The following is a 12,698-nucleotide window of genomic DNA, read 5'->3' on the forward strand; positions in this document are numbered from 1 at the left end:
AGCACCCCAGGGATGCCTTGGATATGGAAACCAGGCTCCCACCAGCCCCCAAGATGATCTGTCAGAGGCAGTTCTCCCCCCGCAAGAGGTTTTAAGATATTTAAGAGGGTATATTTCCTGTGTCATATTCCATAAATATATTTAAGAGGGTTGAAGAAATTCCCTGTGCCATATTCCATAAACATGATGTGCTCAGGTCCTGGGGAGGTCTAGGGGAGGCAGGTAGAATTCTGTCACCTCCATCATGTGCCTCAAACTCCAGGTATTTTGAGACATTTTAGGTAATGAAGGTTAAAGTTGAATAAAGACCCCATGGGCAGCTAAAGAAGATTTGAGATGATTGTCCCTTATATGCCTTAGACAGTCAAATTCTTTTGTATAAGCTGGAATTTGAGGTTTGAAATCAAATTCTTCCATGTGGGAAGAAGAAGGGAGAGGGATCCTTTGGCCTCCCATGAGCCAAAGCAAGAATGACAGAGGAAAGGATGTGAATTTAGGAAGGCTGAAACTCTGAAATTTAATCATGTCTGCTGTGGCAGGGCGAATTAATTTTTTTGAAACAGGAAAAGCTTAAATATTTCCCAAAATAAGCATTCTCCATGATTATTTGTAAGGCATCATGGATGGGCTTGGCACTTCACTGACAGAAACACTGGCAGGTCTCTGCCTGGAGGAATTTATAATTAGAGCAGAGCAAGGGAAATGAAGGGTAAGAGTGTATGGAAGGACAGGGATACAACAGAGAAAAATCAGGAGGAAAATTAGATATTTTTTTCTGCCTTTTTTTTGACTCATTTTAATGTGACACATTTTAAACCTAAGATGAAGATCTGACTGAACTTCAGATTTTTTGCTGCCCAAATTTTCTTCTGTCCCACACTAGAACAGAAAACCAAAAATCTGAAATTCCTTCTGCAATAAATCCACACAGAAAGGGTGATGTGGGAACAGCCTCACTGAACTGCCTCACTTTCCTTGGTGGATTTTTATCCTGTTTATCCTCCTGAAAACAATTGTGACAGAAATGAAAGCACAGCATGACATTGCTGCTGTGAAACACCCAAGGCACAAGGCAACCTTGGATGTCTCCGTGGGTTTTGTGGAAAGTTTTGGGAAAGGAGCTGTTCCTGTGAAGTGCTTTGATGTGGCTAAAGAGTTTTTAATGGAAAACAGCTTTAGGAGAAATCCCTCAACCAAACCCAACCCACCACAGAAGAATAGGGGGTAGAATCAAAGTGCTGGGCATGGGATGGTGTGAGAAAAAGAGGGAAAAATGAAGGAAAAAAGATGATTCCAAGGCAGCAGCCCTTGAGGGAGGCCAGAGGAGCCAGGACAGCTGTGCTTTTTCCCAGTATTTGAAGAAGAATCAAACCCAAAGCAATTCCCTCAGCAGATGAGCAGCCAGGAGCTGGTGTGGGAGCTGTGAGACCATGAGGACAGGTCCAGGAGAGCACAGACCCTCCAAAACCCTGTGGGAACAGGACTGGGAGGATTGGGCACTCTGAAAGGAGGGCAGGTGCAAAACAGGGGGTTGGCATTTCACTGACCCCTTGGACATCTCAGAGGAACAGAAGTTCAGTGGTTCTACTCCCAGAGGAGCAGAATTCACTGGTTCTGCTGTCACAGGAGCAAGATTCACTGGTTCTGCTGTCAGAGGAACAGAATTCATTGGTTCTGCTGTCACAGGAGCAAAATTCACTGGTTCTTCTCTCAAAGGAGAGCTAAAATGCCAAGCAGATGCCACATTTGGGGACACAGCTGCTCCCCTGCTAAGAAGAATCTGTCCCAAAACTCAGGGAGTCCCAGAATGCCTAAATCAAAGGGTTCCACACAGGATATTTGGATCTAATCTTTCTTCAAACTCTGTTTCTGACTTCTAAAGCTGGCTAGGGATTTCCCTGACTGCTGCCACCTCCCCAGATGAATGTAAAGCAAATTTCCTCCCTTCCACCTTTCAAATGAGCTCCCTTGTCCTCAGAGTCCAAAGTGCTGGGGACATGTCACTCCCTTTAACTGGGTATATGAAGTGACATCTGTAACCTTTCAGGAATTGAAAAATGAGCAGGAAGACACATTTCTGTACGATCACATCCCTTTTTGGATAGAAAGAGAACAGCTGTGAGAACCCACACATCCCCTGGGCACTGAACTGACATCAGTGACCAACTTCCTAAAGGATACCACTGGCCTGGAGACCTTACCAACCCCTGATGCCCAGCAGCATTCAGGGAACCTGAGCAGGCAACATATTCCCAGATCATTTCAAGTCTATTAATACAGTTCTGGAGTGAAGAGCTTTCCCTCAAGCCCACAATTTGGAAGGCTCTGGCTGTGTCTTGCACATCAGTGAGTCACTCTGTATTTTCTTTCTGCCTGAGAAACAATATGACTGTGCAGGAAGGAGAAAGGCAAAACAAGTTTTGATCTTGCTTTGGGTTAAGCACTTGATTTGAACTCAGGAATAAGACCCTGGGTGGTGTAAAGTCACTGCTGGGAAGGGGAAAGGTGGCTGGTTCCAGGGAGTGAGGACAAAGACAGTCACACAAGCACAACAGTAGAAATGCACCTGCTGCAGGTAAATTAAACCCTTCCTACAGCAGAAGAAAAGAACCTCCCTTGGAGAATAAACACAGAGTGCCTGGGAGGTGTTAAAGGCAGAGAACTGCAAGGAATTATGTGATAAAACATGTGGATAAAGCCAAAGCAATGGTGTGGAGAAGGGGAAGGAGTGTTTAGTCACATGTTACAAACTCAGGCTTTTACAGAACTGTGTTCATTCCCTTTGCTGAATCTCCTGAATTTCCACACTTCCCTGCCCTGTGATCACCACTGTGGAAGTCTTGGCTGCGACAGTACAGGGTTGATAAGGAGAGGACAGGAGAAGGACCCGGGAAAATATTTAGCTGTGGATAAAGCTCATGAAGAAAAAAAAAAAACAGCTCTGAATAAAATACATTTTTGGCTGCCTTTCATCCAAATCTCCCATCAGTTTTTATTTACACATCAACACGTGGTAATTCCATAGAGGTTGTGGCTGCCCCACCCCTGGAAGTGTCCAAGGCCAGGTTGAACGGGGCTTGGAGCAACCTGGGCTAGTGGAAGCTGTCCTGGGGGTTGGAGTAAAATGACCTTTAAGGTCTCCTCCATCCCAACCCATTCCATGAGTCTATGAGCCAGGAACAAAGCAGCAGCTGGTAGTACCAGGCCCTGACACTCACCCAGTGCTGTAATCAGCACCAGGGCCCCTTTCCCAACCTCAGGAATACTCACAGAGTACCCACAAACCTGGGAAGTGGCACTGAATTCCTCTCAGCAGGGTAAAACTGCACATCTGTGGGGAAAGAATTGTGTTCTGTGCCATCCACATGCAACAACAGGTTGGCTGTTTCCCTCTGAGCTGGAATTCATATTATCTAGGCCATGGAAAGTCCCAGGTGCCTCCTCTCCACAGCCGTCTGTGATGAAGCCAGTGGTGCTGGACCAGGAGCCTTTCCCACGAAGCAGGAGATACCAAAGCTCAGAAGCAGGGGAAAGCAGGCGATGTGGAGGAGCAGCACTTCCCAGCCTGGTGCTTCGGGTGTCTCTGAGTGTGGAAGGAGCAGTGACAGTGACAATGATCCCACTGGACCCTCCAGCACCTGCTCCCACTGCACATTCCTTCTGCAAGGGCAGAGGTTGCTGCTTGTGAGGTTGAGAAGGGTCCTCAGGCCACCAAAGAAACACAACCAGCACAAGAACTCCCACTGGGGGCTTGAGGGGTGGCAAAGTTTCCCTGTAGGATTTTCATAAGGCCAAGGGCTCTTCTGTTCTTGCAGCTGCACAGGAAGCCACCTGTAGCCTTGGACACTTGTATTTTCCCTCTCTTGTGCCCGAAAGAGCCCAGAGCACCCCTTCCTATCCCACTGAGGAACAGATCTCCTGGAAATGGCTCTTCCTGATGTCCATGGAGCTGAAATCAAACCACCTAACTGCAGATTCAAGTGGCACCTGCACTAAAGGGGCCTTCAGACTGGGAAAAAGGAGAGGTAGGAGATCTTTCCACATCTGCTTTTACCTGCCTTCCTTGGGTGTGCTTTCTGCCTTTCCATGTTGATTGTGAGGATCCAGAGTGTGGCACCAGGGGACAAGCAGAGCTCAGGGACCCCCGTTTCCAAAAAAAGGGAGTGCAGAACTGCTCTGCAGAGACTGGGAGAACCCAAAACTGCCAATCGCTGCCCCAGATAGAAGGGACCAGGTCACAGAGGACAATGTGCTGCACATCTGGTGCTCCCAAGCTGGGGCTGGTTTGTGCTCAAAAAACAAAAAAGAGAAAAGAAAAAAAGGAAGAAGAAAAAAGGAAAAAAGGGAAGGTTTGGGAAGGTAAGGAGAGAGAAAAAGGAGAGAGAGGAAGAAAAGAAAGAGAGGAAGAAAGAGAGGTTGGTTCTGTATAAGGGCCTGTTTTGGTACCACTCTAGTTTCCCCTTCAACAAGTGCTTGAAGATGAACAAAAAGGCTCTTACCTCCCTCTGGATGTGTCTGCAGGGTTTGTCTCAGACATCCAAAGCAGTTCAGGGAGTGATTCTCCTTCCTCTGGAACAGCTGCTTTCAGTGCCCCTGATTTGCTCTCTGGATACAGAGCTGGATCCTGCTGTCACTTTGCAACAAGAGTCACTGGAATTATTTACTTTTCTTAGGACCATTGGAGCACCTTCATTTCCACCTCCTCTCCTCTTCCTTCTGAGCAATAACTTGCTCATGCATGACTAAAGAAAAAGGCTTTTCATGTGGGATCAGACTTACAGGCCCTGGAGTGCAAAAGGATGAATCCTGTGAACTGTCCGTGCTCAGAATTTCTTCCAACTACCCCAAGCAGAGCTCAGCATCTCCTGAGATCAGGATTAATGAGCAACAGCAACAACAAAACTCTTTACAAAATGAGAATATTGTGCTCACGTTTCTTGGGAGTGGAAGACACAAGTTCTGCAAGTTGCATGACTGGACCTTGACTATGATTCACCTACTCTATCCTCTGGCTTTTCCCCTTCCCTTGGGCCTTCTGAGTCATGACTCCTTAAGCTTTGGCCTAAACTCCAAATCAATAAAGCTGCTTCTACTATTTCTCTGTGGTCTAGTAAAGTCCAGATGTAGTAAAACAAAGCCAAACTCGTTGAATTTTTATTTCCTTCTGTTTAAAGAATTTAAAACCACAATTTAAAAACATATCTGATTTCTCTTTCTCAGCATAGGGCAGGACTTGGGATACATGGAAGCAACAAGTGAACAAAAAAAATCCATCCTCCTGTGGCTTCCCATCCTCTTTCTTCCATGATATTTCCATTAATCAGGAGTGGAAAACAAAAATATTGGTTTAGCTGCTATGCTGCAACCTCCTCTAGGTTTTCCAGAGTGCAAGCTGTGCACCAGTAAACCTGACCTGCTTATTCTGGATGTGATCCTAAACCTTCCCAGAGCTCCAGAATATTCTCAGTGAGCAATGAAAATACTTCCCAAGGAATCAGTAAAAAAAGGGACACCACTTTTCTGGATGGGATATACTGGTGCCATCACAGATTCACTCACAACTTCCAGTTGAGATTTCCAGTTACACTGGGTGGGGTTTATCCTTCCACACCTTCCCAGGATCCTCTCGGTGCAATCAGGGTAGTAACAGATGGGGCTCATTAGAGAGGCACATTCCTAATAAATATCCCAGCCTTGATACTTGTTAAAATCATTAATTCTAACTTTATGCAACAACAAATTATGCAGGGCAGCTGTGCTGGCAGCACAGTAATTTGTGTCAACCCCCTGGAAATCCCTGGAAAAAGGGATCTGGGAATGAAGAGCCAAAAAAAGGCAGTGGTTTGCTGTTGGCACGATTTAATGAAGGTGTCATTAATGAAGCCACTGATTGGTATCATCTGGGTGGAACAAAAGAAGCAGCACTTCTGCTGCCTTCCATTCCCAGTGCCAGGACTCGGCAGTCATGGCTCAACAATGGGATCTGCTGGAACATCAGCAGGGTTGGAAATAACCCCCCAGAACTCCTCAAGTGCCTTGTGCTGAGGGTGTTCTTGGAGGGCGCAGTTATGAGGGGAAAATACGTATTACTGCCAAGCAGATAATGGGACATGCCTGGGTTAGGACTGTCATTCCATGCTCCAGGTGCCATTCAGGTGCCATCCATGCCAGTTCAGGTGCCGTTTCCCCACGTGCTCCTTTCTGGCAGCTGTTGGGAAGCAGAGAGGTCATGGATTATTAGTTTCACTCCAAGCCCAAACCTACAGAACCAGGCCTGGAACAGATGTTGTCCTCAGTGCAATCTGGACTGTTTGCTTTCCAGAACAGGCTCCCAAATGCCCAAAATATCTTCTATACATCCCCCTGTTACTGGGAAAAGGGTTGCACTGAAAAGGGAAATGGTGCCTTCAGCAATGCCAAGCTCAGGGCAATAATGAGCTCAAACTACTGGGATAATTCCACATCGACAGAAATAGGTAATTTCACCAAACAGCAGGAAAAGCTTGTTTTCCTCTCATTTTATCTGTGGAAATTAGGAGGAATTCTGTTGGATATGCACTGTTGTAAAAACCTTGAGACAGGAGAATAAATCACAGAATCCCAGAATGTTTTGGGTTGGGAGGGACCTCAAAGCTCATCCAGTCCCGTCCCCTGCCATGGACAGGGGCACCTCCCACTATCCCAGGTCGCTCCAAGCCCCATCCAACCTGGCCTTGGACACTTCCAGGGATCCAGAAGCAGCCACAGCTTCTCTGGGCAACCTGTGCCAGGGCCTCCCCACCCTCACAAGGAAGGATTTCTCCCCAGTATCCCACCTAACCCTGCCCTCTGGCAGTGGGAAGCCATTCCCCCTTGTCCTGTCACTCCAAGCCCTTGAAGTGCAGGAATTTTTCTCTCCACATTTGCTGACATGGAAGAAATTCCTGGCACTTCCACCAGCTGCCCAGGCCTGGCTGTGGGAAGGGCTGTGGACCAGCAGAGGTGCTTTAGGAGGCTGTGATGGGAGAAGGTTTCTGGCTCCTCCTGCTCTCCAGCAACATGTTCAGTGTTCAGCTTCCCCTGGAGACACCCTCTCACACCAGGGTCACCAGGAGCGGGCTGCACCACCCAACACAAGTGATTTGGAACCAAGTCACCCTACGGATCACCATTTCCAGCCCTCACACTCTCAGGATACTCCTGCAGCGCAGTCTCCAGGGAGTTAACAGAGTATCCGCTTTCTCCTTCACAGATGACAGGGCAGAAAACACTTTCCTTGCCCTGCAGGGACCCCAGCACTAAAAATCCCAAAGCAACACCTTCAACCTACCACAGGAAGCCCAACAGCAGAGGAAGGTACAAGTTTACTCACCTCCTGGGTGCCATATGCTGGAGGGTAATATTTTGGGCTTTTAGGAAGCTTTGGGTTTCCACATTTTTCATGTGTGAGGAAGTGTCTGCCACCAAGGAACGTTGCTCCATTGAGCTGGAAGCAACAGGTCCAAGTATTCCTGGAGAAGAGATTTTTGGGTTTAGATGGGGTATTAATCGTTTGCTCCATTTCCCTGGAGCAACAGGCACCCAGCTCTGCACCAGGCACAGAGGGAGAGATGTGCTGGAGAGTTAAATCCCACTGTAACCACGTAATTTTCCAGCAGGTTGGGTCCAATCCCGGACACCACGAGCACATGTAGGACACAGTGACAAGCTGTGCTGTGCTGCGGCCCAATGCAGAGTGACAAAAATTCCAGATCCCTAAAAAGAGATTTCAGGAAGTGGCTGAGTGGAAGGGTGAGCAGAGGGAGGTGGTAATTAGATCAGTGGAGGAAGGTGGTAATTAGATCTGCTGCTCACCACGGGCTCAGCCTTCAGCTGTCACTCCCCCACTCCAGGGAACTTGCGGAAAACATTCCTGTCTCCTGGAGTGAGCATCCCTCCTCATCTTGAGCAAATGGGCATCTGGGAGGGAAACTCTTCCATGAAAGCAGAGGAATCCTTGTCCCTGGATGACCAACTCCAGATCTGCCCAGTGGATCTCAGGCATTCATCAGGAATGAAGTGACAGGACAAGGAGTAACGGTACAAATGGAAAGAGGGGAAATTTAGGTTAATATTAGGAAAGAATTCCTCCCTGTGAGGGTGGTGAGGCCCTGGCACACGTTGCCCAGAGAAGCTGTGGCTGCCCCATCCCTGGAAGCGTCCAAGGCCAGGTTGGACAGGGCTTGGAGCAACCTGGGCTAGTGGGCGGTGTCCCTGCCCATGGCAGGGGGGGGAACGAGATGGGCTTTAAGCTCCATTCCAACCCCTTAACATTCTGTGATTCCATGTCCTCTCATGGTTATAACTCTGAATCCCAACCAAAGAGCAGGGCAGATTCCAACATCGGCGTGCTGAGTGCTCCACAGAGGTTTAATGTCATGTCATCTGACCACTTTCTGCTGGACTGATTTTCCAATTGTTCCAGTCTTTATTTTTTGACTAAATTGAGAACTAGTGGGACAACTGTGGCTCAGGGATGTGATGGGGTCACCACCACTCTCTGGAAGTGTTCAGGAGGTGTCTGGGTGTGGCACTCGGTGACATGGTTTAGGGGTGATTATGGTGGTGGTGACTTGACAGCTGGACTAGATGATCTTGAAGATCTCTTCCAACCTTGATGATTCTGTGGAAATTAGGAATGTTAGGTTTAGATTAGATATTAGGGAAAATTTCTTCATGAAAAGGGTTGTCCAGCCCTGGCACAGCTGCCCAGGGCAGTGATAGAGTCCCCATCCCTGAAAATGTTCAGAAAACACATGGATGTGGCACTTTAGGACGTGGCTTAGTGGTGACCCTGGTAGCGGTGCTGACTGGTGGTTGGACTTGATAACCCTAAAGATATTTTCTGGATAATCCCATGCACATGGAATATAAATATTGTACAACACACAGGTTTAGAGCACCTTAAACAGTCAAGTTTCAGTAACAACTCTGGAAAGATCTCACGAGTCCCCATTTTTAATTGCACATTCTCCCTGCAGTGATCCAGTGATTCCAAGACACAGCTCCAGTCCCCTTCCATATTTTCTGATTTTCAGCCAATAGGCAGGACAGCACATCTCATGGCTACAAAAGCTTTGGTAGACTTAAACAAATTAAACAAATCTAGACTGAATCAAAGAATCAAAAGTGAACTAGAGCACAATATTTAGGTGCAGTGAATGCTGTTGCAGTGTTACCAAAACCCCAGGCTCTAACCCCAGGTGTTATATCCTACTAAATTTCCAGCTTCCTGAATTAGAATGAAATTTTAAGGTTGTGAAAGAAATCCCCAAACCATGAACTGAGAATGAAATCAAAAAGATAAAAGTGTGGGTTGGAAAACCAACTGAATTTGGAGTTGGCCTCCAGGTCAGTGGCAGGTGGGGGCTGTGATGGCACAAGGAGGTGAAATGAAGGTTGCAGAGACTCTGAATTATTTTCTCTTCCAAGGCAGGCTGAAGTCATTCTCACCTTATGCAAAATGCAGGGATAATAAATCCCAAATTTAATCCTCATTGTCCCTGCCTAGAGCAGGAGAGCAAACCAGCACCTGCACGGGAACACTAGAGGGAGCAGAGACAAGGGAGAGGATGAAGAGGAGTGAAGATAGGAGAGGAAAAGCCATTCCAGCTTCTGGGGTGGCTTTGAGGAGGAGGGGAAGGGAAAGGGGTTGTGGTTCTGGTGCCTCGAGCATTGTGTCAAATTTAGTGAGCAAACAGAAGGATGAGTGCGACAGGAATGTGTAGGACAGAAGGCACCAGCTGGATTCTCCTTTTCCACGTGTGATTAAGGATTTGGGTTCTGCCAGGTAAGCACTTTTTGGGCATGACTCGTTCAGGCTCAGCTGGTCTCCTGGACAAGCTGGATTCCAGCTCACTGCCCTGGTGCTGCTGGGCCTTTCCTTCTGGGAAAGGGAGAAAACAGGAAGGTATTTTAGCTTAGTGAGCAAGGCAGGCAAAACTCAGACTCAGAAAACCCGCCCATCCTACCTGGTTCTCCCTCAGGTTTGGACTGGAACTTCCCTAAACCACCCCAGCCAGTTCCAGGCTTTCTCGCTGGTCTCCTCAGTGAAAATCCAAGCAGCTCCACCTCCCTTTAAATAATCAGAATATGACAGAGCTGCTCCCTCTCCAGCTTAATTCTCTCCCTTTCAAAGGCATAAGGAGTTATTAGCACTTCAGGAGTTCGTTTTCCAGCTTTGTGCTTTGATCCTCTGCTTCCACCAGGCAGCTGTCCCTGAGCTGCTTCCTGACTTGTTTCATAGTTAATTTGTTTGGAGATCATTGGAAGTCCAAGGGCTCCAGGCACTGGGAACGTGCCAATTAGTGTCAGGTGATTTAATCTGGAGTGGGGCAGGAGGAAGGAGGAGTTTAAACCACTTAAAGGCTTGTCCCTATTGCCACTGAGAACTAGGGAGAGCAGCAGATCTGCTCAGAAAGCCTGTGATTTAAGTTCTAAGAGGTGACCTTGGAGCTCATTTATTTTGGGTGCTCAGCAGATGCTGAGACATGAACTGTGTATGTGAAATACCAGCTTAAGCTGCTCTGTCATGAGGAAGCCAAGCCTCAGCCTCTAATAAATCTTAAAACCACTCCAACAGAAGGTTGGCAAAATAACCTTTTGAGAAGCGGCATTTTGACAGGACTTTTTTTTTAAACCATTAAGTTTTGTTTGCTGGAGCTTTGCCTTGCAAAGTGCTGGATCTGCATCCCAACACGCTGCAGGTTTAGAGAAAATTTCTCAGTGTTGCTTCTTATTTTAAAAATATTCTGAAAAAGTGGATTTGTCGCCTCTAGGTACCTTCTGGACTTTAGGAGATGAAACCTTTGGGATTTATCCCAGTCTTATTACATTAATATATTTTAATTAAATCAGTAGAAGTAATAATTCATAATAATGTAATATCTTCATATTGACAGCTGTCGGAATTAGCCCACACCCTTTCATGAGGGTGACACTACCACCAGTCTTTTTGTGGTAATCCCAATCCAATTTCCCAGCTGTCCTTTTGCGGGCACTAATTCTCCCTTTAGGAGAACTGTGCAGCTTGGAGATATTAAAGTCAGCAAAACTCTCAAGTACAGATTCATTTTCCAGGTTTTCCACTGGAGAATGTTCCTGAGGTCAGCCCTACCCCAGCACCATTTGCTGAGGAAGGATTCCAGCCTCCCTTGCTGGCACAGAGCTCCAAGGAGAATGAAACTGCACCAGGAAAGCTCTACTTTGTACAAATATAATCAAAGTACATGCTGGGGGAAAGCACACACCACAAAAAAATTAGATTTGCTGACACAGGGGCTTTGGCATCGCACATCTTTTCCTGTTCTGGACTAACACAGTTCTCAGGAATCTCCTGGGCAGTCCTCATTAACTACACCAGTGAAAACAGTCTTTTTTTTGCAGCACAAATGAAATTGTAGAAGTGTTTCCACTGGCAAAATGAAAAGAATAAAAAAAAAATCACCCCCTGAAGGGGCACGGGGCCAACGTCCTGCAGTTGGGGCACCACAACCCCCAACAATAAAGGGGAAGAGCAGCTGGAAAGTGTCCAGTGGGAAAGGCCCTGGGGGTGCTGGTGGCAGGGGGGGAACACTAGCCCATTGGGGGAAAGCTGAGACCACCTGGCTTGTGTCAGTCCCAGCGTGTCCACAGGACCAGGCAGTGCCCATCCCTGTGCTGGCACTGCTGGGGCACCTCCAGCCCTGGGGGCAGTCCTGGGCCCCTCATTCCAAGACAGACACTGAGGGGCCGGAGCGTGTGCAGGGAAGGGAACGGAGCTGGGGAAGGGGCTGGAGCAGCAGAAACAGCTGAGGGAGCTGAGGGGGCTCAGCCTGGAGAAAAGGAGGCTCAGGGGGGACCTTCTGGCTCTGCAACCCCCTGACAGGAGGGGGGAGCCAGGGGGGGTCAGGCTCTGCTCCCAGGGAACAAGGGACAGGAGGAGAGGGAACGGCCTCCAGCTGTGCCAGGGGAGGGTCAGGTTGGACATCAGGAGGAATTTCTTGCTGGAAAGGGTGGTCAGGCTTTGGAAGGGGCTGCCCAGGGAGACAGTGGAGTCCCCATCCCTGGAGGTGTCCAAGGAAGGAGTGGCCGTGACACTCAGTGCTCTGGGCTGGGGCACAAGGTGAGCATCGGGCACATCAACAAGGCACAGGACAAGAGGAAATGGCCTCAAGCTGTGCTAGGGGAGGTTCAGGTTGGATATTGAGGAAAATTTCTTCATGGAAAGGGTTGCAAAGCATTGGAATGGAAGTGTTGGAGTCCCCATCCTTGGAAGTGTTCAAAAAACACTTGGGATGTGGCACTTGGGAACAGGCTTATTGGTGAACATGGTGGTGCCAGTTGATGGTTGGACTTGATCTTAAAGGTCTTTTATAACCTTAACAGTCTCTTGATTCCCTGGCACACAAATCCCATGTTCAATCAGCTCCACAGAACAGCTACACAACAGGTTTTGAGTGGAGAGTTCAGGCATCCAGAAAATACGGTGGCAGCTGGTGTGTGGATCAGCAGGAACAAAGCTCTTCAGAATAAAACCGAAAGGGGAGAAATGCTGGGGGGGGGTCTGTGAAAGGGAATAACTGAGAGATGCACAAATGAGCCAACAAACTTCTCACAAGTGACACCACCGGCACAGGTGTGAAGGTACTGGGGTTTTTTCCCCCAGAATTGTGAATCCACAGGCTGAGACATGTGCAGGC

General features: G+C 47.8%; 1 protein-coding gene and 1 long non-coding RNA gene across 5 annotated transcripts in view; both read right to left on the reverse strand.

Moving 5' to 3' along the window:
• Window positions 1-5,974: 5,974 nt before the first annotated feature.
• LOC113978501 lies at window positions 5,975-8,092 on the reverse strand. Its single transcript, XR_003537600.1, has 3 exons — window positions 7,834-8,092; window positions 7,352-7,490; window positions 5,975-6,208 (listed from the first exon to the last, which is right to left on the reverse strand). It is a non-coding gene; the product is annotated as an uncharacterized LOC113978501 (long non-coding RNA).
• Window positions 8,093-8,747: 655 nt separating this feature from the next.
• CUNH8orf48 (chromosome unknown C8orf48 homolog) overlaps window positions 8,748-12,698 on the reverse strand; it is a 45,321-nt gene continuing 41,370 nt past the window's right edge. The window contains exons 7-8 of one of the 4 annotated variants that reach the window (XM_027705474.1): window positions 9,686-9,904; window positions 8,750-9,563 (exon numbers count right to left, since the gene is read on the reverse strand). In XM_027705474.1, the coding sequence (XP_027561275.1) occupies window positions 9,513-9,563; window positions 9,686-9,904 (270 nt within the window). In that variant the 3' untranslated portion in view covers window positions 8,750-9,512. Of the gene's footprint in view, window positions 9,905-12,698 lie in introns of all 4 variants that reach the window. The other 3 variants (XM_027705473.1, XM_027705472.1, XM_027705476.1) reach the window with 3 other exon arrangements.

This window comes from Neopelma chrysocephalum, unplaced genomic scaffold (assembly GCF_003984885.1).
Source record: "Neopelma chrysocephalum unplaced genomic scaffold, ASM398488v2 Primary Assembly neopelma1_336, whole genome shotgun sequence".
In the NCBI taxonomy this organism is placed as follows: Eukaryota; Metazoa; Chordata; class Aves; order Passeriformes; family Pipridae; genus Neopelma; species Neopelma chrysocephalum.